The following is a 24,715-nucleotide window of genomic DNA, read 5'->3' as shown; positions in this document are numbered from 1 at the left end:
TCGTTACAGAGTCAGTAAACATGAGGATAAGAATAAGATGTCCCTCAGTAACCTGTCTACAGTGTTTGGCCCCACTCTGCTCCACCCAGCAGTCAGTGACCACCAGACCCCCTCCCAGCTGATGCAGGACGCCCAGGACGTGTTCCTACAGGCAGGGGTGCTCTATTTCCTCCTGCAGCTAGCAGCCAGCGGGCGGAACATCCGACGATGCGATTCCTCCACGATTGAAATGCACGGGGATGACAGACTGGTGTAGAAGAGTGGATGACATGGGAGTGTAGTATTACAGATAGAGAGAAAAGGGTGGATCAGTGGAAGATGAAAGTTAATAAAATTACCAGTAATGTAATTGATGAATATGTTTAAAATCTTATGTTATTGTATAAAGTACATGTTTATTGTATTTAAAACTTGATCTGGAAAACCATCAGTTTGTTGAATTTTCTTTTTGAACAGTAGAGAACATGCAGTTTGAATTGGAAATTATCATTGTCTTTCATTTTGTTTATAAAACCATGACATTTGAAAAAAAAAATGAAAAGACAATCTATAATATATGAACTATGCAACCCCATATTGGGAGTTCAATAATGGTGCTTTTAGGTGTGGATGTAAATGATGTCAATTTATTCATAAAGTTTTGACTTATCCCCCCCCCCCCCCCCCCCCCACCGTTTCTTTTATTCCATAATATGCAAAATCCAGTATTACATTGTAAAAGAATTATAGAGGCATCTTGGATATTATGTTGAGTATCATCTATCAATTTTTGAGAGAGAGAGAGAGATTCCAACAAAACCAAGTATATGTACTGGTAGTTGAAATGAATCTCGGGTGTGTGTGTATATATATATTTGCCTTCGTAGAATCAATGCCCGTCAAAAACCTGTACCAATATGTACCATAAGGAACATCAATGCTGTAAAATTTTATCATGAGTATAAATTTAAACATGTATATGTGTGTGTTGTTTATAGAAAATTCATTAATTTTGATAACTATTTTAAAAGGAATTATTTTTTTAATTTATTAACAAAAATCTGATGGACCAGATTTGCATGTTAGGTATAGTGTTTCATAGTAGTAAAAAAAAAATGGAGAATTAATATCAGTGGACCATGGTACTATATTGGATTTTTTTCTCCAGTTTGTATATATATATATATATATATATTGCCATAGAGATATTGGTTAATGTGTAAAGTTAAAACCAACGTCAAACAATAATACATTAGAGTTTAAACAATATTTCATATCAAGATAAGATAGGATCGGACAGCAGGCATGGCCTATTTTTGTCCTCTCCTTACAATAGTACATGTATTGACATGCAAAGGAAACCAAAATGTTTTGCTATATGAATATATATGTTCTTACCATCATTGTTACAAAAATGATCCTGATTTTTATGTTTGATTTATCAGGGTATGTAAATGTATTGATGTAGACAGTACATTTATCTTATTTGTGCAATACATGTATGTGATCATCAGGTTCATATCGAAAAATATGTAATCCAGGTTTAGAAGGTTCATGATTTTTTTTTTCATTTCTGATTTTTTTTTTACTATTAATAGCAATTATCCATAATTTATGTGAATCAGAAATAGTTGATAAAATGACCACCATAGAACTACGGTATTTTAATGCTCCATTTTCATGCATGAATAGTTTTGGGTTTTTTTTTCAATCTTCAAATAAACTTAAGATATATACAGAAAAAAGGCTCTGATTGGAGAGTTCCTTTCATAGAGTGGAAAATATCAGTAGAGGATCAGTATTTCTATATTAATAGGCAAGAATTCGGTATAATTTCTATAGTACTGTTGTGTTTTCATAGGCATATCATATCAAACAGTGCTTAAAATTTTTTGTTTAAATTATATTTAAACTACTTATTCTCACAATAATCAAAATTTAATGGCTATATACATGTACCTGTATGTGTACCGTAAAAATATTAGGGTGTTTCATATCAAGAATGGCAAAAGTTTTTTTTTTTTTTCAAATTTGCATTTAGTAATACATGTATTAAATAATCGCCATTAGTAAAAAAAAGAATCTGTTTAAATTGCATTACATATCCTATTTACAGAACATGTGTGTAAGATGTATGCATTATACTATTTAATGTAATTTTCAAAACCATCAGCTGTAGAATTTTTATTCATTTTTCCCCTGTTTATCTCACACTCATATCATTGTAGTGAACAATAGGAGACTTGTTAAATGGATGTAGCCAAAACATGTTATATACTGTAATATATAGATATATTGAGTCGTTCTTAAAGAAAGTCGCTTTGGTGTCTGTTGATTTTGTTATTCAATTGTTAATTTTGCACAACTGTCAATTGATTTTTAATTGTTATTTTATGATAAGAATGTTCATGTGAAAGCCGATCTTTGGAGCCTCCCATGCTATATGTAATGTAGATATTAAAGTTTGATGTTGTTCCATCTATCCTTTATGTCTTTTCTATAAAGGAGCTTTTGTATCGGGGTTTCTTTGTCTGATCAGCTTTAACTGTATCAGTGTTTTGTGACGTATTTTAAACATCAAATATTAAATTGATAATGTTAAATGTTGTTATCTTGTTCTTTCTCAATTTGACAATTAAACCTTAACTCATGAAACCAAAACAAAACAAAAAAATAGCGTCGAACAACGTAATCTCCATTGGTCTCGGTTACCGTGTAAATTTTATTATGTTACTTAATCACAAAATGACCAATGGAGCCATATTGTCCTAACACCAGAGCCCTATCCCCTCCCCGATCCTGGGACCAATTATGGTAAGTTCCTAGGCAATGTTGGTAACGGTAGATAACTCTAGAATGTATACGTGAGATGTGTTTTAAAAGACATGTTCACGATTTGCAAAAAAATTTATTTTTTCCATTTTTCAATATTATTGTCTATGCTTCACTAAGATATTTCTAACGGATAACCAAAATCTGATTGGCGAGAGTTAAATTTCTCGTGTCTTGTTTTGGTTTAAGCGCTTTATTGTTTTTTCAATTTGCAGACTTTATGACTTTGTGATTTACATTACAAATTATATGCCATTAGATATACCTTAGTTAAGCAGAATAGATAAAATTTAATACATTATATTATTTTTTACTTAAATTGTGATCGCGCGCCGTTTAAAATGGTTTCTAAAAGTATTGTGATCGCTCGCTTTTTATGTAATGGTTTCTTAAAGTAATGCATAAAAGTTAGCAATTTTTTTCCTCTAAACTACAGACTATGAAGTCACTATTCAATAACTTTAATAATAGGTTTATGGATTTAATGTGTTATGATTTCAAACAATTAAATTGCTAGGAAATCACAAAATGATCAAAAGCGGGGTTTTTTTTTCATTTGCTTAAAATTTTCTGGTACAATTTATCATTGCATTGAAATATCTCGGCCGTGACGACTTCATTAAATACCTGTTAGCCCCGCCTACTGAGGTTAAAAATAACTTGTTGGAAAACTTGTCCGACAGGTTTGAATGAATAGAAAATGTGCAGGTAGTGTATCGATCGAAAATCTAAAAATAAACACCGAGACACCCAAAACACGCGAGAGAGGGTAGGGAATTCTACTACACCCGATTAGTGACCGCATACCCTGGCTACAGGGGCAGGGATTTTGTAATTAATTTAGAGGGATGATTTCACAGAAGCTCAAGGTGAGGATTTTCATTGAATTAGAAGATAAATACTGGCGAATGTCCCATTTTGAGCCGGTTTGTTATTGTCGAAATAAGGGTGTGATGCAGAGTCAGAAAATCTCCTTCAGTTCAATTAAGTCATTGGTTACATTTGATTAAATGTATTGAAAATTATATTATAATTGTATCGAATATGATTACAAATGGACATTATGGATATATCAATTGATATATCAATGATCCATGTATGCATGTTTTTTTGTGTCTGTAGATGGATTTAACAACCGTACAGTTTATTGATAAAATATGATCAATATTGATTTGAATTTAATTCTTATGAAAAATCGATGAAAAACCATCATAGTTTTCATTTGCTAACATTAATTGTTTCATTGATTAACTTTAAACTTGTGTACATGTGCATTTGTACTGACTCTCATTATGATAGTGATTGGTTTTTTTTATTACCGTGCATCATAATTCTTGTCATTGTCAACCCTTTTTTCTTTTTTCCTGGTAGTATAATAGTTTTATTTTTGAAACCGTAAAATGTAAAGTCACATACTGAAAAGAAATAGACACAGAGCTGTTGGAACAAGTTCATGATTTTAGAGTTATCTCCCTTTAAAACGTGAAATCAAAAGTTATAACCAAAGTTATAGAAATCAAGTTTACAAAACTGATTGTTGAAATGAATACATTGCGATTAACCAAACTACATGTAATAGCTTAATATATATGTATTTTGCAAACACTTTGAAATGTACATCCCATGGCCAACTTTGAAGAATACTCAACTGAGATTCTTTTCAATTTTTATTTTGGTGTAGATCTATAATGAGGCACGAAGAATCAAGCGTTTGACAGATTTTTTCAAAGAGAAAAATCAATGTATGAAATGATCGATCAATGAAGGCAATTAAATACAAAGTAGAAAGAATCTTATCTTAATATACAATACAATCTTATACAGATGCTTCGTGTTTGGTTGGTCTTCTGCTGCACTTTCGCCGTATCCAAGCCGCAGACGACAGTTCTGCGAGAAAGCACGTGCTCCGCCGGGGGTCAGTCCGCCATCATACAGGACGGAGCCCAGGCAATGATCGGGGGCATCATTGCTATGAGAAGGATAGGAACAAACGGATACGGGTGTGGCGATATTTCAACAGGTAGTTTTATTTTTTACCTATTCAAAATTTTAGAAGAGTACATTTTAACTAAATATGAAATTATTGATGTACATGTATCATCAAATACATCATTATGAAAACCAACAAACCGTTTGTCTGAATTGACAGGAACGATGCAATCCTACGAGGCAATTCGCTGGGCCTTGGATAGATTGAACAAAAAGAACACAGTATTGAATGGAGAGTTTTTGACTGACAGCTACGTCCCCGGGGTTAAACTAGGTAAGCTGCATTTTACGTAACTCCTGCATATATATATACCGGTATATTTGAATTTTAAAAAGCAATAATGATTGGCTTATTTTTAGACCCGGAACGAATCAAAATTTTAAGAAAAATTCAAGTATGGCATATACTAGGTTGTTTTGATATTATAAAGTAGGGTTTGTATAAGATACATATTTTTTCTCCTTTTGTGCTGCACTCAGTGGTAGTAAATGCTGTTAGAAACGGAAACGATTCTGATTTTGCAGTTTTCTACAAATGAAACCCAAAAAAACCCCGCTTATTTTCCTGAGTCTTTGGAAAAAGAATTATAGAACTCATGGACACCCAAAAAAAATTCTATCAGTAAATATAGTCTCAGAACGATGCACCTTAAACGAGAATATTTTGTTTAATCAATTGGTATACGAAGTAAAATTATGTTGTTCGTATTATAAGTCTTTGTTAGGCCCTTATTCTATTAATATTGATATGAAATTCTTTTATTGATGTTTTACTGTATTTCAACTTTTTCTTCAAGATCATGTTGTATGTAACAATATGTCCAGCTTCAGAAAGCCACCGAAAGCAATCTTTAGTAGATGACGTATTGACTCTCCAGAATAATAGATAAATGCAAATGCATCAGCTCTACTTAGTCTCAAACACGTTTTAAGCATATCCAAATAACATTCACGTTCTCTTAATTTTCAGGCATGAAGGTTTACGACTATTGTTCGCAAAAATCCTTAGCTATTGGTAGTGCCCAGGAATTGTACCCACAATTCAGTGCGGAGTCCAGGGACTGTGTCAAAAATGGATCACACGTTATGCTGGGTAAATGCCTTACTTATAAACAAAAAGTATCCACTTTATTAAAATATGTAATATAAAAGAAACATTATTTAATAACAATATTTTGTAATTTATGACTATTCTGATTATGTACAGGACTGGTTGGCGGTACTTCTAGTACAGTGGCAGTAGAACTGAGTGATTTTGCGACAGCCCACAATATTCCACTAGTGTCACCTTTTGCCACCGCGACTAAGCTGAGTAACACACAGGATTTCCCATATTTCATGAGGACAGTACCAACAGACGGCCCTCTTATGGATGTGAGTATGCTTTTCAGTTCAAAAAACCCCACAAAGTATAAATATATCGTTCTTTTATAATGATATATAATGTTTACTTGTAGGCTATAATTGCATTCATGAACGAAGTAAACTGGAAATACGTAGTTGTTGTTTATACTGATGAGACTTACGGTAAGGAAGCGTTGGCTGAACTGAGGCCTCGTCTGGTAGCCGCTGACAAGTGTCTGACCATGGCAATATCGATCTCTTCAGACGATGTCAGTTTAATTGCTATGGATAGAATTTTGTCCAAAATTCTATCAACGAAAGCGACTGGCGTCATTTACCTGGGTGGATCAACTGTTGCAGATGCTTTGTTGAAACGAGCCGAAGGATACAGTGGTGCAGGAAAACTTCAATGGATATTCACTGATAGTATATCCCTGTCTGATAGATTCAATAATCAGAAATATCCCAGAGGTATAATATCCGTTCTATCAGGATCGAGAAAAATCATCGAGTTTGAAGACCACTGGGTTAGAATAGATGTGAACAGTCCATCCCAAGAGAATCCGTGGTTTCAAGATTGGTACATGACAGAGTACGACTGTCGTCTGCCCGGGAATACCAATCCTAAATTCACTTCTAAAACACCCTGTACAACACTGACCGAATCTGAGAGGCGAAACTCATTTGTCCAGGACCAGTTTGTGGAACCCGCTGTTCATGCAGTATATGGCTATGCTTACGCCTTTAAAAAGGCGCATCAGGACAAATGCAATGGAGCGCCTGGTCTTTGTGCCGCCTTGTCTGCCATGACGACTAAAGAATTCTATGAAAACTATTTGCGGGCCGTTGATTTTACTTACACAAAAAAGGAAAGAGTTGAAAGCTTAGCATCAGTTGGACTTGAGCCTTATAATGCTCCCGCTAAAGTCAAGTTTGACGCCAATGGAGATATTATGGACCCAACTTACGATGTTTATAATTTTAATGATTATCCCGGAAGCATGCCATTCAAGTTTAGAAGAGTGAGTACTAATATTTCATTTTTAGCTCACCTGAGCTGAAAGCTCAAGTGAGCTTTTCTGATCACATTTTGTCTGTCGTCCGTCTGTCTGTCCGTAAACTTTTCACATTTTCAACATCTTCTCAAGAACTACTGGGCAAATTTTAACCAAACTTGGCACGAATCATCACTAGGCAAAGGGGATTCAAAGTTGTGAAAAAAGGGCAACGTCCTTTTTCAAGGGGAGATAATTAGAAATTAATGAAAAAAATTGAGAAATTTTCAAAAATCTTCTTATCAAGAACCATTAGGCCAGGAAAGCTGAAACTAGTGTGGAAGCATTCTTAGATAGTGTAGATTCAAAGTTGTGAAAATTATGACCCATAAGGGTAGGATGGGGCCACAATGGGGGGGGGGGGTGGTCGTAGTTTTACATAGGAATATATAGAATAAATCTTCTTTTAAAATCTTCTTCTCTAAACCTCATCAGTCAGGAAAGCTGAAACTTGTATTGAAGCATCTTCAGGTAGTGTAAATTCAAAGTTGTGAAAGTCATGACCCCTGGGAGTTGGGTAGGGCCACAATGGGGGGATGGAAGTTTCACATTGGAATATATAGAGTAAATCTTTAAAAAATTTCTTCTCGTAAGCTTATCAGCCAGCAAAGCTGAAACTTGTGTGGAAGCATCCTCAGGTAGTGTAGATTTAAAGTTGTGAAAATCATAATACCCGGAGGTAGGGTGGGGCCACAATGGAGGATCGAAGTTTAACATAGGAATATATAGAGTAAATCTTTAAAAATCTTCTTCTAAGAAACTAATCAGAACGGAAAGCTGAAACTTGTGTGGAAGCATCCTTAGGTAGTGTAGATTCAAAGTTGTGAAAATCATGACCCCCGAGGGTAAGGTTGGCCACAATAAGGAGGGATCGAAGTTTTACATAGGAATATATAGAGTAAATCTTTAAAAATCTTCTTCTCAGAAATTAATCATCCAGGAAAGCTGAAATTTGTGTGGAAGCATCCTCAGGTAGTGTAGATTCAAAGTTGTGAAAATAATAACACCCCAGGAGTAGGGTGGGGCCACAATGGATTGGGGGGGGGGTTTGAAGGTTTTACATAGGAATATGTAGAGGAAATCTTTTAAAATCTTCTTCTCAGAAACTAATCAGCCAGATGATTCTTTATAATTGTTAAGACTTTGGCCCCAGGACAATTCTTTGGCCTCACAAGAAGGTTCAGAGTTTGATGTAGGTTTATAACCCATATATAAAAACAATTGTTATAAGGATCTTTTTGAGAACTGTAATACTCAACATGTGATATGACTATAAAATCATCCTGTTAGAAAAGGGACTAATGATTATAAACATAAGACTATCCATGGGGGGGATTTTATTTATACAGGATCTACATGTATTATTGTACATTGTCCAGATAGTTTGTATTATGACTTCATTAAGCTGATTTTATCATACCTATTGTTCCTCAGGTGAGCAATGTGGCCCATGGGCCTCTTGTTGAAATTTGATTCACAGAAACAATGATATCCCCCTTCAATATATTGTCACTGGTTTTTACAGCTTGGGTCTCATTTGAACGGGCGTCTGGAAATCTTCAGTAACAGAATACGGATGTATGACGAGGGAAGGGACAATCCCCTGAGCCCACCGCCGTCCTCCGTGTGTCCCAGCACTGGCTGCATTCCATGTTTAGGAGAACCAATCTCATACCCTTACATATACCAACCTGGAGACATCATCATCAACGGAGTATTCTCTGCTCACTTCCCTGGCGCCGAGGCCGTTCGATGTGGACTTTTCTTTGGAGACTCCAGATCAGGGACGATAATGTCGGAAGCAATGCTATATGCCATTCAGCAAGTAAATAGCAAAGGTATACTAAAAAACGTGAGGCTCGGCGGGCTTGGTTTTGATGATTGCATGAGTCCTGTGCTTGGAAAGTTACTTGTTACAGAGGTTCACCAACGTAGACGTACCATTGTGGATTCTTCTAAAAATAATACATTAAACCCAAACACAATTGACGCCTACATGGGAGCAGAGGCGCTCTTCAACACCCTTCCATTAGCATCTCTAATGAATGATCTGGAAAGACCACTTTTGGGATATTTCGCTTCATCAACCAAACTCCAGGAATATCCATATTACCGGTATATTTTCCCATCGAGTTACTACACTTTGAAAGCAGTGGTTCTTATGTTGAAAAGACTAGGATGGAACTATGTCCAGGTTGTTCAAAGCAATGATGAGTACCATGACATAGCCTTCAAAGATTTCAAAATGCTGGCAGCAGAGGAAGGAATATGTGTCGTTTCTCGCTTTTCTTTTGGGGAAGATGGCGAAATGATGGACGCATTCAACAATCTCAAGCATGACATGAATGTCAGACCAGTGTTTATTCTGGCGAACAGCACGGATTTACGGAGCTTTTTGACCACCGTTAAAACAAGTAGTGGTGGTGGCATGTTTCACTTTTTCTCACACTTGACAGAATATCAACACGTGACGGGCATTGAAGACATTGCAGATGGGTTGTGGACAGTCCATGCCGATCCATTAGATATGAGCGGCTTCATCCAACATCTTAGCGGCCTTCAACCTCTGACATACACCACAAACCCTTGGTTCAAAGAATTATATGAGCATGCATATAGTTGCTCTTTGGATGCCTCAAATATGAGATCCTATCAGACGGTATGCGCTGATTCCAATCTGAATCCAATCACGAACAAGCTCAATACCATTGCTGTCACTCAGGCTGTGTTCCCAGTCGTGGCAGCAGTACATGCCGCTGCTTATGCTATAGACGAGACTCTTAAACACTACTGTGGGCCGGGTTATAGTGGGATCTGCAGCAACTTCCAGACTGCTGCTAACAAAGGCCAGGTTCTGCTACAGAAGCTCGATGAAGTTACATTTGAAGTCGAGCCAGGAAAAGTATTCAGGATGAAAGATGAAAGTGCTAATTTTCTTATCAAATACCACAATTTCAAAAATGGGGGATTTGTGGAGGTAACTATTTCTTCTTTTTAACTTTAAAAAATATGTACATGTAATTACATGTATTTGTCTGATATGTCAAACTACTATGCAAGTCAAATGATTTCCATCATATAAAAGTTGCTCAATTTCTTTTGTCACATCTTTATTTTACAGTATAATTTACGAGTATACGATAATATCATAATATCATATTCTTGATTAAAGATTAAGAACCTAAATGCAACCATTTACAATTTAGGTTGGCAGTTACAATTTTGAAACCAACGATTTGTCAATCCAAACTGGACAAATTTTAATCTACGGAGGGGTGCTCGCTACCACCATCACACCACATTGTACTGAAGTTTGCACCACATGTCTGTACATGTTCAACAACCAGGACTACATGTATATTCCCGGAGACGTCATGATTCCGGCGATTTTCGATGTTCACTATCCAGGTTTTCTGCCTTACGTTTGCGGACACTTTCGCTACAAGAATGGCTTCCAAAACACGGAAGCTTTCAAATTTGCCATTGAGAGAATCAACTCTAGAAATGCTTCCGTCAAGCTTAATCCTGGCGTCAAGTTAGGTGGAATTGGTTTTGATGGATGCATGGATGACCATAGAGCTTCAACAATTCTATCAGGATTATATGCTGGAGTATATCCTTTAGACAATGGCCGTTTCACAATACCGCTGCAAAAGTTCACACATTGGCTGACCTATAGTAATAGTTTAACGATCGGGTCAGCAGGGTACCAGATGCATGTGGTAACACCCGGAGCAACTAGCCCAGTTCTAGATGATAAAACCGAGTTCAAAAACTTCTTCAGAACAATACCATCAGATAGTATGATTGTGAAAGCAATGGCTCAAACAGCGAAGCTACTAAGATTTGAATACATTATTACCCTGAACGCTCCAGAAAAGGGTGCCCGAGATTCGCTTGATAAATTCCGGGAATATCTTAAAGCCGAGGGTATATGCATCGGTGCTTCATATGAGTTTGTAACCGACGGTACAATGGAACAACTAATTCAGTATATCGTGTCTTCCACTAGCCGAGTCGTAGCCGTTTTTGCTGATCCAGATCGTTACATTGAGGATCTGCTGAAAGCGAAAATCACTAACAATGCTGCATCCAATATCATCTTTATGGCCAATAGAGTTTGGTCTAATCCAATGATTTCAAATGTTCCGTTAAATTTGTTAGCTTACGCCGAACGGACTTTGATGTTTGGCATGTCACAGTCACCCATATCTGAATTCAGAAACTACCTTAGCACCAAATATCCTAACACCTATACAGACAACCCTTGGTTCTACGACTTTTACCAGCATTTCTTCAAATGTAACCTTGGGGGTAACTGGAAATACCCAGCACCATGTGTAAACCCAAATGGTAGACCCATCATTTCATGTAAGTAAATGGTTTTCTTTGCATTATTATAAAAATTGGTATATGATTTACCCGTAATGTACTTGTTAAAAAAGGTGGAATTTCCTGAGTTAGTGAGTTTTATGTTTGTTTCAGCATCTGTTGACTTTGTGGAAGATTACACTGTTTTGCCAACAATTCACGCCGTCGAAGCCATTGCTCATGGCGTCCATGAAACTCTTCAATTAAAATGTGGAGCCAATTATGATTCTGTCTGCTCAAAGTAAGACTATCAGATGGAAATTTTAAGCATAAAATATATTGTATTTCTAAAGAATTTTTTAGATACCGGTATCTAAAGCCATCTTATTGGGTTGTCTAATAGCTTTGCATTATGATTTGGGTTTTAGTTTTGATGAATCGGATTAAATAAAGAAAGGACTTTTTTTCCAGATATCTGACGGATGTTGACACAAATAGTGTGATTAACAGGTTTATGGACGAATTAATATACACGGACATTCTCAATGAAGCTTTCCGTTTCTATGAAAGAGAGATTCAAAAGAACATGAAAGTTTTTATAATGAATAACTACTTGCCAAATCAGGTAAGAATATGTCAATTTACCTATCATTTTTGTTCAGAATGATAGCCAACATTTTATTTTCATGATTTATTTATGTTGATTGATGTTGATTTTTTTTAGCAAGGGACATTTGACAACGAGACTGTACGACTTGATGCAACTTTCCCTATCCAGAATTATGCAAACATTCCCTCCAATTGTGTCGGAGATTGTGCAGTATGCTACGACAAAGACACCGGAGCAGAAAAGTTCACATATTTTCCTGCAGACATTATGTTGATAGGTAAAAATATATTCAAGCTTTTACTTATGTGAATTTAGTATGACTGTCAGGAATTACAAAAACGATTATATTTTAATAGAATTTTTATTCCGTTAAAATGATACTTTGAATTTAGCTCCAAATATTATTAAAAAAAATTGTAAAATAGATTTCAAACAATCTTTACTAATTTTCAGGTCTATTTGACGTTCACAAGAAAGGCCCGACCCCGTACACTTGTGGAGAGATTAACCATAGACACGGCGTCCAGCTAGTGGAAGCCTTCCATTATGCCATTGATTATGTCAACAGCAGAGAGGACATTCTTCCAAGGGTCACTCTTGGGGGTATTGCATTAGACGTTTGTGAAAGTCCCGAAAGAGCAGGAAATCTTGTTGCAAACATACATAGCAAAAATCTTGAACTGAAAAACAACGGCTTCGTGTTAGATCCCGCTAGATTTGATGCATATATCGGAACTATCGAAAGCGAGTCTTCAATTCGTGTTGCAGATGTTCTGAATTCTCTAAGCATACCGCAAATAAGTTACGGCGCCACAACGCTTAAGTTGATGGACCAAAGAAAATACCGTTATTTCATTAGAACTGTTCCAGCAGACGACAAGCAAGCTCGGGCGATTGTTTCGTATTTAAAACGATTTGAGCTTTTCCATGTTCAAGTTATTCATTCTTTTGACAGTGTTGGAGAATTTGGTCGCGAAGAATTTTCACGTTTGGCCTTTTTAAATAAGATTTGCATTGCCCAAAATATCACAGTTGGTCGAACCGGATCGGTGGATGAAACCGAGGCGAAATCTGCCTTGCAGAAACTAAGTAGCATGCTAGACGCAAAGGTTGTTATTCTTTTTGTTGATGACCCAAGACCATTCTTAAAGGTTATTGAAAATGACTATTACATCAGAAATACGTTTAGGTTTATCGGCACAGACAAGTGGGGCGAAGATCCAGATATATGGGAAGGCCTAGAGAACATGAAACGTAATCAAACTGCGGTGACATTTGATATTGAAACTGCTGATCTTCCACTCTTTGACAGATACCTAGAAGATAAAACTCCAGATACTTATACCTTTAATCCCTGGTTTAATGAATATTATGAACTTGTTTACAACTGTTCTTTGTCGGGTGGTGGAAACGAACCAGCTTGTCCTCAGAGAAAATATGGACTACCACGCGCCAAAGATTATGTTCAAGACCGCTATGTTCTTTATGTTGTCAATGCAGTTTTATCAGCAGCTATGGGAGCTCAAAAAGCTATCGAAAAAATCTGCCCTCCAAACACGCTAGGCGTATGCAATCTTTTCCGAACCAGCGGTGAAAGACGCCAAGAGATACTTAATGGTGCAAAGCAGGTGCAATTTATAGATGCCACTAAGCAGCCCTTCTTTTTCACAGAAACTGGACAAAGTGACCGTGGTTATCATATATGGGAACCTCTTGAAAGGCCAGAACTACCAGGCACATATTATCTTGAAGATGTACGTATTCTAATCTTGGTTTTTCTTCTTACATTTTGGAACTAGTTGCAAACTAAATACTAAAGGTATATGATTTTTTGATAATTTATATAAAAAATTTGCAAGTTTATCACCGAAAAAATTAAACTTTTGATTATATTTTTTCAGGTTGGAAGCTACAACGATACTGATTATTTGAAAATAGACGCAAGATATGACCCCAAGTGGTATGCTCCTTGCGAGGGAGTTGCGTCTTGCACCTGCCCTTTCCCCGAGTATCAGCCTTCCAGGTACATGCTCAACGCCTCCGACAACCAGCTAAATGTCGTGTACTTGTCAGATATTCACGAATCTGATCCCAATAATCCTTACGCTTGTGGAAAGATAGACACTGGAGGAAATTTCCAGAATCTGATGGCATTCTTTTATGCCCTGAACGTTGTCAACCAGTATGTAAACCTCCCAGCCACCCTTAAGCTTGGCGGTCTGGCATTAGACACATGCTCAACCCCAGGTAGAATAGGACAGGATTTATATAGTTTACTCAGTGGCGAAGGACTTTGTGGTGAGGAGGGAGTTGGCCAGGTAATAGATCCATCGACCATCATTGTGCATTTGGCCAAGAACTCTCAAAATGCTATCGCAGCCAGTAGTATTTTGTCTCCTTTGAAAATTACTAGCATGAGTCAAAGTGCAACTGCTGTGGAACTCAGCGATAAAACCATCCACAATTACTTCCTCCGAACTGTCCCTCCCGACAATATTCAAGCAGTTGCTATGGCGGAAGTCATCAAACAGTTTGGATGGGATTACATATCGGCCGTCTATACGGAGAACCCCTATGGAAAATCTGCTATTAAAACTTTCCTCGAAAATACATCCGCAAACAAAAAAACTTGTACTACTCTTACATTATCCATGAAGACGGATGCCACATTAGCCGATGCTAAAACGGTCATTGACAATCTGAACCAGAGAGTTGGTGCTAGGGTTATTGTTCTGTTTGTAACAGCCAGTCACGCTAGACTTCTATTGCAAGCGACTTCAGAAAAAGGTCTGAACCAACGATTCATCTGGTTTGGAAGCGACACGTGGGCTAATGATATGTCTGTTGTTAAAGGCTATGAAGATGTTGCACAGGGTGCCCTAACTATTCAAATCAAATCCGAAGTCATCAACAGCTTTAAAGAATTTCTCCAGACTCTTACTTTCCAAAATCGCCACGGTTTGCCAACCGATTGGTTTGAAGATATTTACCAAACAATGCACCAATGTAGAATTCTCACTAGCGCTGTTAGAAAAACCTACACAAATATATGCACCGGGAACGAGAAAATCACAGATGCAATGATACCTCAGGATCCATATGTACTTCACACCATCATATCCGTGTTTATGATTGCACAAGGATTAAACCGCATTGAAGCCTGTAAGTCATCAAACTTGGGAATTTCTTCTTGCCTGTCTCTTCAAGATGATAAATTGGATCTTATTTTCAAAGGAATCTCTGATGCTCAGTATCGAGTCCTGCCAGATGATTTGGGCGACAAATCCTTCAATTTTAGATTTAATGATGATGGATATGGAGACGTTGGCTATAATATTCTTAACTTTCACAGAGATCCAACGACGGGTCAATTCGTGTATGAACAGGTAAGTTTACAACTTGCATGTAACATTGTTATCATCAGGTGAAAGACTTATTTGAATAACTGTATTTAGGGTTTTTTAATACATGCAATATTAAATGTAGGTATGTGAATTGTGATTGTTTATAAAGTATGTATAAATATGATTTCTTTCTCTTCAGATTGGTAGTTACCAGCAGGAACTGGTCCTCCAGAAGACTCGCTACCAGGCCTTTAGCTTTGCTCTATCCCGGGCTCCACCTTCTTCTTTGTGTCCCATCGGAGGTCGATGCGTCTGTCAAAACGCAGACGGAACAACGTACTTCCAGGAGCACGAGGGAACGCCAGGTGTGTCCTACTACAAACTAGACGACGGAAGCTACGTCAATGCCCAGACAGGACAAATAATCCAAGTAGAGAGTGCCCCTGAAATCGACGATAGATTTAGGGATATATGGGGCATTATTGTGGCAACCTTGGCTGGTATTGGTGTGTTTGCTTCTCTTTGCATCTTCATATACTTACTGGTCAACTACCCATTCAAGAGTGGAACAACAGTATTGGGTTTCATGTTGTCCTTTGGAATTGTTTTAGTGTACGCTATGGTGTTTGCTTTCATTGTACACGCCACTGAAGAAGTATGCGGTCTCCGAAGATTCTGTCTAGGGCTTGTCTATGCAATCTGTTACAGTGCCTTGTTTATTAAGGTTGTGGACTGTTGGCGAAACAAAGAGAAGGAAGTCGAATATTCTAATTCTTACAAAAAGCTCGGCAAACCTTTGGGTCTCTTCTTTGTTGCATGCTTACTAGTGCTGATTCAGTGCTTGATAAATGCTGAGTGGTTGATCCTGGAAGAACCAAAAATGGAGCGCGTCATATACAACAACATGCTCTGGCCGCGTTGTACGCCCGACGACTTCTACGACGAAGGTCTTGTTCTGTCTCTTGTGTATATAATGGTCATCATAAGTCTCAGTGTCATTCTTGGTATCCTGTCATGGAGATCGATCAAAAACCACAGGGAGGTGCGATGGATTCTGGGAATCTTCGCTTTGGGCATTCCAGTTTGGGTCGTTTCTTGTATTGTTGCCACGCTGGGAGAATACAAAATGCGTGATCCTGCCATTGCTATAGGTTTGCTGATGAACGCCACTATTATGTTTGTATTAGGTCCACTGCGCAGAGTATATCTCCTCAATAGTTTTGATACCAAACTGGAGCGGGAGTCCCAAGTAGACGATAGAAGTATTCGAGGTAATTCGAATTTATGATGATAAGACATTTTCTCGTATTCACAGCACTGATAAAGAACTTATAATTATCACCACTTTGACCATTTCAGGTTCAGTGTATGGCAGACAATACGACAATGTTGGTATGCTTCATGATACCAACTCTGTTCGAGGAAGCATGAATGCCCAGGAACAAATGTACTATCCAGAGAGAAATTGTGAGTGAATGGCGTGGTATGAAATTATTTTTTCTTCATTAATTAAAACTTTAATTTATATCTAAATCTGACATTTATTATTGTTTTTTCAGTGCCATATTGAGAATCAGTTTGCTCCAAAGAAGAACTAGACCTGAATGGATATCAAAATGTGCAGACGGAATGTTTTAGAACATCTAGAGCTTTCCGTTGTGTCTTGCCGAAATTTTCTCATGTACAATATTTAGTGGTGCTTCTTTGCACTCGTAAACAGTGATCTTTTCGTATATTTAACTCTTATACAAAGGACATACAAGTACCTCTCATTGCGATATTCGTCAGGTGATTGTCCACTGCAGAAAATTAAGATTATGTAAAACCGTCAACTTTTTAATGCTTCGAGTTTCTAAGTGCTGAAAAGGGGAATTGTTTCTTATTGTGAGTAAGTGTATGTGGTAAATGAATAACTAGAAAATGAATAGCACGCATTAAGATTGTGTATATACTTTCATTGCTACATCGCGTATGAGTGCTGAGAGAAATGATATTTATCTGCATTATTTTTGTATATCGTTGTTTATGAATTTTGATATTTTAAATATAGAATTTTGTATATTTTGTAATCAGTTGCTATGGTTTTTTTAATGCTTGGAGGAGGATACTGATTGGAATTCTTTTACGAGTGTGGTTTTCTTTTGGAGGGTGGGGAACTTGAACGATCTATCGTTTTGTTGAGTACTTACTGTCGGCCTATCTAAAAACTGAAAGAAAATTACACAAAGTTTGGTTTTAAACACTGGATATTAAAAACTGCAATATCAACTGTTTCACTTATCAAGAGGCCCATGGGTCATATTGCATACCTGAGCAACAATAGATATAATAAAATCAGTTTTATGGAGCCATATACAAAATATCTGGTCGATGTAGTAGAATACATTCTGTATAAAAAGATTTTCAAAGGTTGTATCCCTAAACATATGAAAGCGGCCCCTTTTATACAATGAATTATATACTTTTTTTAATATGTCAAATCAAGGGTAAAAAATATGACACATTCTGATTAGTCTTGATAGTTTGGATCGTTTTTAAGCTCATCGAGACGAAATCAAGGGGAGCATATGCTACACCCCCGGCGTCGTCGTCCGGACCTGGTTAAAGTTTTTGTTACAGGTCCTGTATCTAAGTAATTATTTGTCCTATCTTCACCAAACTTGCATGGATGATGCATCTAGACCTCCTAATGGACTAGTTGGCTGATAAAAATTTTCTGGATAGCTAGTATAATACTGCTTTACAGCCACTTGTGAACTAGCTGCAGGTCTGTAGCTCCCTGTCTAAAAATACAGATCGACGATCTTTGAGCTACAGTGCCTCCCATAGTAAACTTATTATTATTGAAGATTGTGTTATTATTTATTTTTCACTTACACAACAACAAAAAGCATAAATACATGTAAAGTAACATAAATTTTTCCGCGAAAAATTACCAAATCCTTGCAGGTCGTTTATTCTAACTAATTCAGAAAAATAACAAGAGTAAAAATGGGGTACTCTATATGCAATGTTTTTGCCCAAAAGTGACTAAGTTCAACAGCTGATATTTTTATAAATTATCAGAAATCAAAATCCTAGCAATTTGCATACATCTGATATATATGTATAAATGATCTGCAAAAGAACAACTTCCTATCTTGAAAACTGTTCGAGGAGTTATCGGTACAATAAGGGTACCTTTTTGACAGCCACTCGCCCGTCTGCAATTTTTACTTTTTTCAATAATCGGAAACCCGGTTAAAAATTCACTCTCAAAATTCTTAGAATTCAGAAGCAATGGAGTTACATGGGACCTCACGGAGGTCTTCGAACCCCATGCCGCTCAAAATATATTTACCCTCTTAGGAAATTTCTTGATCCGTCTCATTTCTAGAAAAGAGTACGCATTTACTTATAATCCAATTTAAATTACATGTCAATTTTTTTTAGAGATATAAGATATTAGGCATTTCCTTTTATAATACCATGAGAATTATATTACGGAAATTAGCGCATTCGTCACATCGGCAACGATTTTTTTTTCTACATGAACCTCTTCCTGTTTGGTCCAGTTTCAATCATACCTCAATTTCTTTTCTAAAAATAATACCGGTGTTTTCGATAGAAAAGTTGTCGTTTATTAAAAGCTTATTGCAACAGTTTAGCTGAATATTATGTTTATTATTCGTTCATTCCGGTCCGGCGGTTACGGCATGCCTTTTCCCGCAGCAAGGCAGTTGCCATATAAGGTCATGTCAAAATTCGACAAACTTGTAGACTTTACATTTGTCAATTTCTATCATGTCAGATGTGCTATTGCCGAGCCTGAAGTTACAAACGCAGAAACTACGGATTGAAAGTGTGCAAAGTTGAAGGTTTAATTAACTAATGTAAACAATAAAGTTGCAAAATGTGCATCATGCGAAGGAACTGAGTCAAATTTTACACGTGTTTATGCCCGAGTTTTATAGGTTACACGATCAGAATTACACATATTCATGCTCATGCTCACACATCAACACGATTGCATATTCGGATTTACAAGTTTACATGTCTGGATTTTTGAACACGATTACCCTCCATACATTTCCCGCGGCTTTCAATTGTACGAAAGCCCGTTGAGCTCATTTTCGTAGATAAAATTTATTTTTTTTGCGAATAAACGCGAAACTTTCGCAAGAAACGCGAAACTTTCGCGATATAACGCGTAACTTCCGCGAATAAACGCGAAACTTTCGCGATATAACGCGTTATTTTCGCGATCAAACGCGAAACTTTTGCGATTAAACGCGAAACTTAAATATAAATATTGTTGTTTCATAGAAGAACACATATGAAGAATAATTACTGAAAACAGAATTATTAACTTAAATAAAACAAAATAATATCATATAAAGATGTAAATGAATTAGATTTAACCTTATACAAATTAACATAAATTCAAACGTTGGAAAGCTTTAAAGTCTTTGTACTGATTTTAAAAAGGACATAATGCATCGCGCTTCTCACATTCTAATGGGCGCTGTATTATTGAAAATGAGGCAGCAACATATTTTAATTATAACAATTTTTATTCGAATTAAACGTTTTATTAAGTATCATTTTAGAATTTAAAGGATATCATTGTTTAAAACCTTATAATATATGTTATATCGCTGCGACATAACTTAACGTCTTGTTTAATATCAGAAAGATAAGTCAAGCTGTGAATTGAAATTTTCAAGCTTTTGTTCAAATCTAGATGACGTAAATTCGTCCTCCAAATTTATCACATCTGTCATTTGAAAATTAATACTAAGATTTTAAAGGTTTCTGACGGTTGAATTTATATCAATTTTATAAGAAAAAGATCATCAATGAATGCATGTTCGAACACAGGGTCGGCGAACAACTGGATATCGTAATTTGATGCCCAAACTTATTATCTACTTTGGACATATAACATATAAAAATGTTATAAAGTTTTATCAGATTTATTGATATCTATGTGCAAAAAAGATAATTTTGTCTTCATAAATCAACGTAACAAGGATATTATAAAAATAATGAATAATAAGTATTTTATAATGTAAAACTTAAAATGTGTTTGTTTTCAATGATCTTTCTTCATAAGGGTTCTGTATGAAATGACAATATTTATGTAATGGTTTCGCGTTATATCGCGAAAGTTTCGCGTTATATCGCGAAAGTTTCAACTAACGCGTTATATCGCGAAAGTTTCGCGTTTATTCGCAAAAGTTACGCGTTTATCCGCGAAAGTTTCGCGTTTATTCGCGAAAAAAATATTTTTTTACCTACGAAAATGAGCTCAATGGGCTTTCGTACAATTGATTGTATACCGGTATAGAATACATGTAAAAAAAAAAAAAAAAAAAAAAAAGTATCATAAACTAATAAATAAAGCTAAACAATTTTTTTCCATTCTCATAGATTGTTTAAGATGGAACCAATATTCGGGCCATTGGTACTTTCTGGATGGTACATTGAGGACCTTCAATGAATCACGGGTGAGATTTTTTTTGCAGTTACAAAAAAAAACTGTTTTCTATCGCAATTGGATTATATGGGAATATAGCACTCAATTTTGACACGACCATAGCTTACCTCATTTTTTTTTTTTACCAAATGTTGAAAAGAATGCAGTACAATTACATGGAAGCAAATCAGAACCAAAAATTGTTGACCGTATTTGATCACCTCATACTTTTTCAGCTATTGCATGCGACCAAACATTAAAATAGATATTGATGAAATGTATTGGACTATGCATATGCATTACAAAATCGATTTGTAGTTTTATAATCTCAGACAAAGGCACTGGAAAATGTAAATATATATGAATACTTAAGTTACAGCTCATAATTATGATAGTAACATGATAGGCATGCAGCAAAATACGGGATTAACAAAACCGCAGCTCATATTGCTTCAGTTTATTTTTTACGCAGATTTATTGTGCCAGCCTGACTCCACCATCTTATATCATTGAGGTAAACTCTGAAGCTGAAAACGAATGGCTTACTAATTTGGGTAGGTTTATAGAGACCAATTATACATGTACTTTATAACTAACAACAGAAAGGAATTTATTTTTATATTCAACTCATTAATTTGATTTGATTTGGTTTGAACATTATTTTTCATTGTACAAAAATACAAATGGGATTGGGCACAAGTTCCATATTAACTTAGACCGCCCTCTCCCATTACAAAGATATAATACAATAGATGTATACACAATATATATAAAGGTCAGGGGATCAAATGGCAGTTTACATATAACAGTATGCAATTGACATGTATGTAATTAAGAATGGTGTACTAGTAGTTTTTAAGATCATTTCAATCTTTCAATGTTTTTGATATAATTATAAACTAATGTAAATAAATATTTATTTTCATTGTCACTTATTGCACGGTGACTCCAAAGTTAAACATGAGTATTGACAATGTTTAGATTTACAATATGAAACATTTCATTAAATAGAACATTTCTAGCATCTTTTTATTTATTACATGTGAAAAAATAATGGTAAGTATCCTTGAGTTCACCACACGAACTGAGTGGACTGTCAATAATGATATATCGAAATAAATCATTATTCAGTGCACAATTGTGATAAGTCTCGTATGAATAATATTCAAATATCTATGAAAAAAATAGATCTAGTTCTAAAAGTAAGTACATTTTCATTTTAACAGAAACATATATTTTTTCCTTAAAAATGCGAACCGAGTCACTTTCACACACGTTGAAAGCGCATTCCATTCATCAACAACAGTAGGAACAAACGAAGATTTATACAATTCCAAACGACTTTTAGGTATAGAGTATTTCTGTGCATTTCTGGTAGCTTAGTTAGATGCAGTAGCACAGTTTTTCGAAAAAATATCCATCACATAACTGGGTAAAATGTTTCGGTCAATTTTATACATTGTTTTTAGCCTGGATATTTTCATTCTACTATAAAGCTGTTTTAAAGTATAGAGATTCCCGAGAAGCAAAAATAGGTAAACCTGTAGCAATTCTTGCTGCAATCAATTGTATTTTTTCTAATTTGTCAGAATCAGTAATAGAACATCAGCCCGATACATCTGACAGGTGCATATTTTAACTGAGGCCTTATAAATGGAGTATATAATAGTGATTATGGTTTTCTGTTAGGTTTAAATGGAAGTTTTTTTTATTAATCCAATTTTTTTTAGCATTTGCTAAAATAGAATTTATATAAAATGACCAGGAAAGGTCATCAGATAATATAACACCTTCAGAAGTTTTTATTGGTGGATACGAATTCCAAATCGCAATCCTTGAAATTTTAACGTAGAGTTTACTGTATCAGTTTTTCCTTGCAAATATCTTTAATAATGTTGTCTGTGCTGTTGTTGGAATTTGGTTGGGGACAGTTGTGGAATCGTAAGGATGTTCGTCTATTATATTGTTCTAGTTCATCCATTGACTCTTCCATGCCCCATATTTGTTGTTAAAGATCTTGATATGATATTTCAGCATTTTTTAGTTTGTCATGTAATATGACTATTTCGCGATTTTGTTTGTCAATTGTTTCTGACTTTTGATTGTATCGTTTAGTGACTGGAATGCACTCTCTATGCTCTTTTTAATGTTGTCATTATAGCTTCAGTCAATACAGGGACGAGTTTATTCACTAGGGTTTGGATTTTGAATGCCCCAAATATTATGTCCGGTAGATTTAGAGTCTTCCACTGGGCTAGGAAAAAGGGTGGCTGGTCTTGGGTTGACGAGTTGGGAGTGTTAGGACTGGCAATGGCGGCCAAGTATAATTGAGGTTCCCATAGTCACCCAAGGCACTAGAAAATGTATCTGGTTCACTTAAATCAATAAGGAACGATGACAAAAACCTTTTCCGTTGGGAATTGAAATTTTCGTATAAAAATAATTATTTGACTACAAACTTTATTTTTATATAAATCAATTAGGAATTACTTATATTTTTAGTAGATAATTTTTTTTTTTGAACATCTGACAGAAATTCCTAAATATTTGGATGTAAAATGTAGGTGGGAAACGGGCGTTAGCGTCTGTACCATGTAGTTCTTTATGATTAAATGTCAGATGTCATTGAATGAATCGTTGATAACAGAACAGGTAAACAATAGAATTGATCTAACAAAATAACTTATCAGTGGGTTTTTATGTATAAATGTCTAAAGGGAGAGAGTGTCTGTCTGGCCCCTGGGGATAGAAAAGGGGGAATTATTGTTGTTTTTAATAAAATATGAATACCAGCCATCTTTATCTGTGAAAACATAAAAGCTATCTTGAAAGTTAAAAAATATGGGACAATTAGTTACCATCGTTTTAAGTTTTTTTTCAGGTAGGAAGATGTTGGTCATTACCTTGTTTTAGATTTTTTTTTTACTCCAGAATGAAGCTTAAGTAAATGCATATGAGAATCCTCAAAATGTCTGTGTATATGCTATGGTACTCAGGTGACCGTTAAGGCCTGTTGGCCTCTTTTATTTGATTTTCTGGCGAAAAATGCAAGAATTCTATGGTGTCAATAGGGAGGGGGGGGGGGGGGTCATATTTGTTTTATTGAAAATCAGAGCCCAATTTAAATGATGTAGATGAGGGGGAAAAGCAGGGAATTGGAGTTTATTCATATGATTTTTTTGACATTCTATAATACATGCACATATATATCTGCCCATTGTTGTTGAGATTACAAAGGTTTTGTGGTTAATGGAGAGGTGCAGATCAGTCAGTTATTGTAAACATGAAGTTCGTGAGATAGAAAGAACTGGGTCAGATTTAGATAGTAATTTTTTCTTCTTTTATATTATCATTTTATTATTTTCCCACTTTGTTTATTCCGAGAACAGCTAACCATTGTGGATTACCTAACGAATACTGGCTAAACGGGAACGATACGGATAATTCTGGGACATTTACGTGGATTGATGGTAAAATTCAGACAACCTTCACCAACTGGCTCCCTGGTGAACCAAGCGATGCTGCTGGCGTGCCGGCGGAGTGTGTTGTGTCGGCGACTGGAGTAAAAGGGGTGTGGCTCGACATCACGTGCGCGTCCACGAGGAGGGTCGTTTGTGAAAGAAATTTCTAATAAATCAATGCAGGTTTATTTTTTAGAAATATTTGTTATTACAGACTTCATATTTGTATGTACAAATAGCTCACGATTTTCATGAAAAAAAAATATCTTCTGCATTTTTTTGATTGAAACACCAATGGAAATTGTGTCGGCGACTGGAGTAAAAGGGGTGTG

At 35.9% G+C, this 24,715-nt stretch overlaps 3 protein-coding genes across 4 annotated transcripts in view; all 3 read left to right on the top strand.

The window, feature by feature from the left end:
• LOC128190251 (active breakpoint cluster region-related protein-like) overlaps positions 1-2,582 on the top strand; it is a 29,693-nt gene extending 27,111 nt beyond the window's left edge. For both annotated transcript variants that reach the window (XM_052862228.1, XM_052862227.1), the window contains one exon: positions 10-2,582. In XM_052862228.1, the coding sequence (XP_052718188.1) occupies positions 10-256 (247 nt within the window). In that variant the 3' untranslated portion in view covers positions 257-2,582. The remainder of the gene's footprint in view (positions 1-9) is intronic.
• Positions 2,583-3,521: 939 nt separating this feature from the next.
• Positions 3,522-17,533, top strand: LOC128187925 (uncharacterized). Its single transcript, XM_052858608.1, has 16 exons — positions 3,522-3,680; positions 4,636-4,831; positions 4,961-5,074; positions 5,771-5,893; positions 6,008-6,174; positions 6,258-7,166; positions 8,725-10,176; positions 10,406-11,570; positions 11,685-11,811; positions 11,982-12,135; positions 12,235-12,397; positions 12,574-13,874; positions 14,022-15,506; positions 15,664-16,735; positions 16,824-16,931; positions 17,024-17,533. The coding sequence occupies exons 1-16, from the start codon at positions 3,660-3,662 to the stop codon at positions 17,032-17,034; spliced, it is 8,568 nt and encodes a 2,855-aa protein (XP_052714568.1). The 5' UTR covers positions 3,522-3,659; the 3' UTR covers positions 17,035-17,533.
• Positions 17,534-20,748: 3,215 nt separating this feature from the next.
• Positions 20,749-24,651, top strand: LOC128187475 (C-type lectin domain family 17, member A-like). The gene is made up of 4 exons (XM_052857907.1): positions 20,749-20,767; positions 20,877-20,953; positions 21,395-21,476; positions 24,312-24,651. The coding sequence occupies exons 1-4, from the start codon at positions 20,749-20,751 to the stop codon at positions 24,551-24,553; spliced, it is 420 nt and encodes a 139-aa protein (XP_052713867.1). The 3' UTR covers positions 24,554-24,651.
• The last annotated feature ends 64 nt before the right edge of the window (positions 24,652-24,715 follow it).

This window comes from Crassostrea angulata, chromosome 6 (genome assembly GCF_025612915.1).
Source record: "Crassostrea angulata isolate pt1a10 chromosome 6, ASM2561291v2, whole genome shotgun sequence".
NCBI lineage: Eukaryota > Metazoa > Mollusca > Bivalvia > Ostreida > Ostreidae > Magallana > Magallana angulata.
This window is presented reverse-complemented; position numbering and strand designations above follow the sequence as displayed.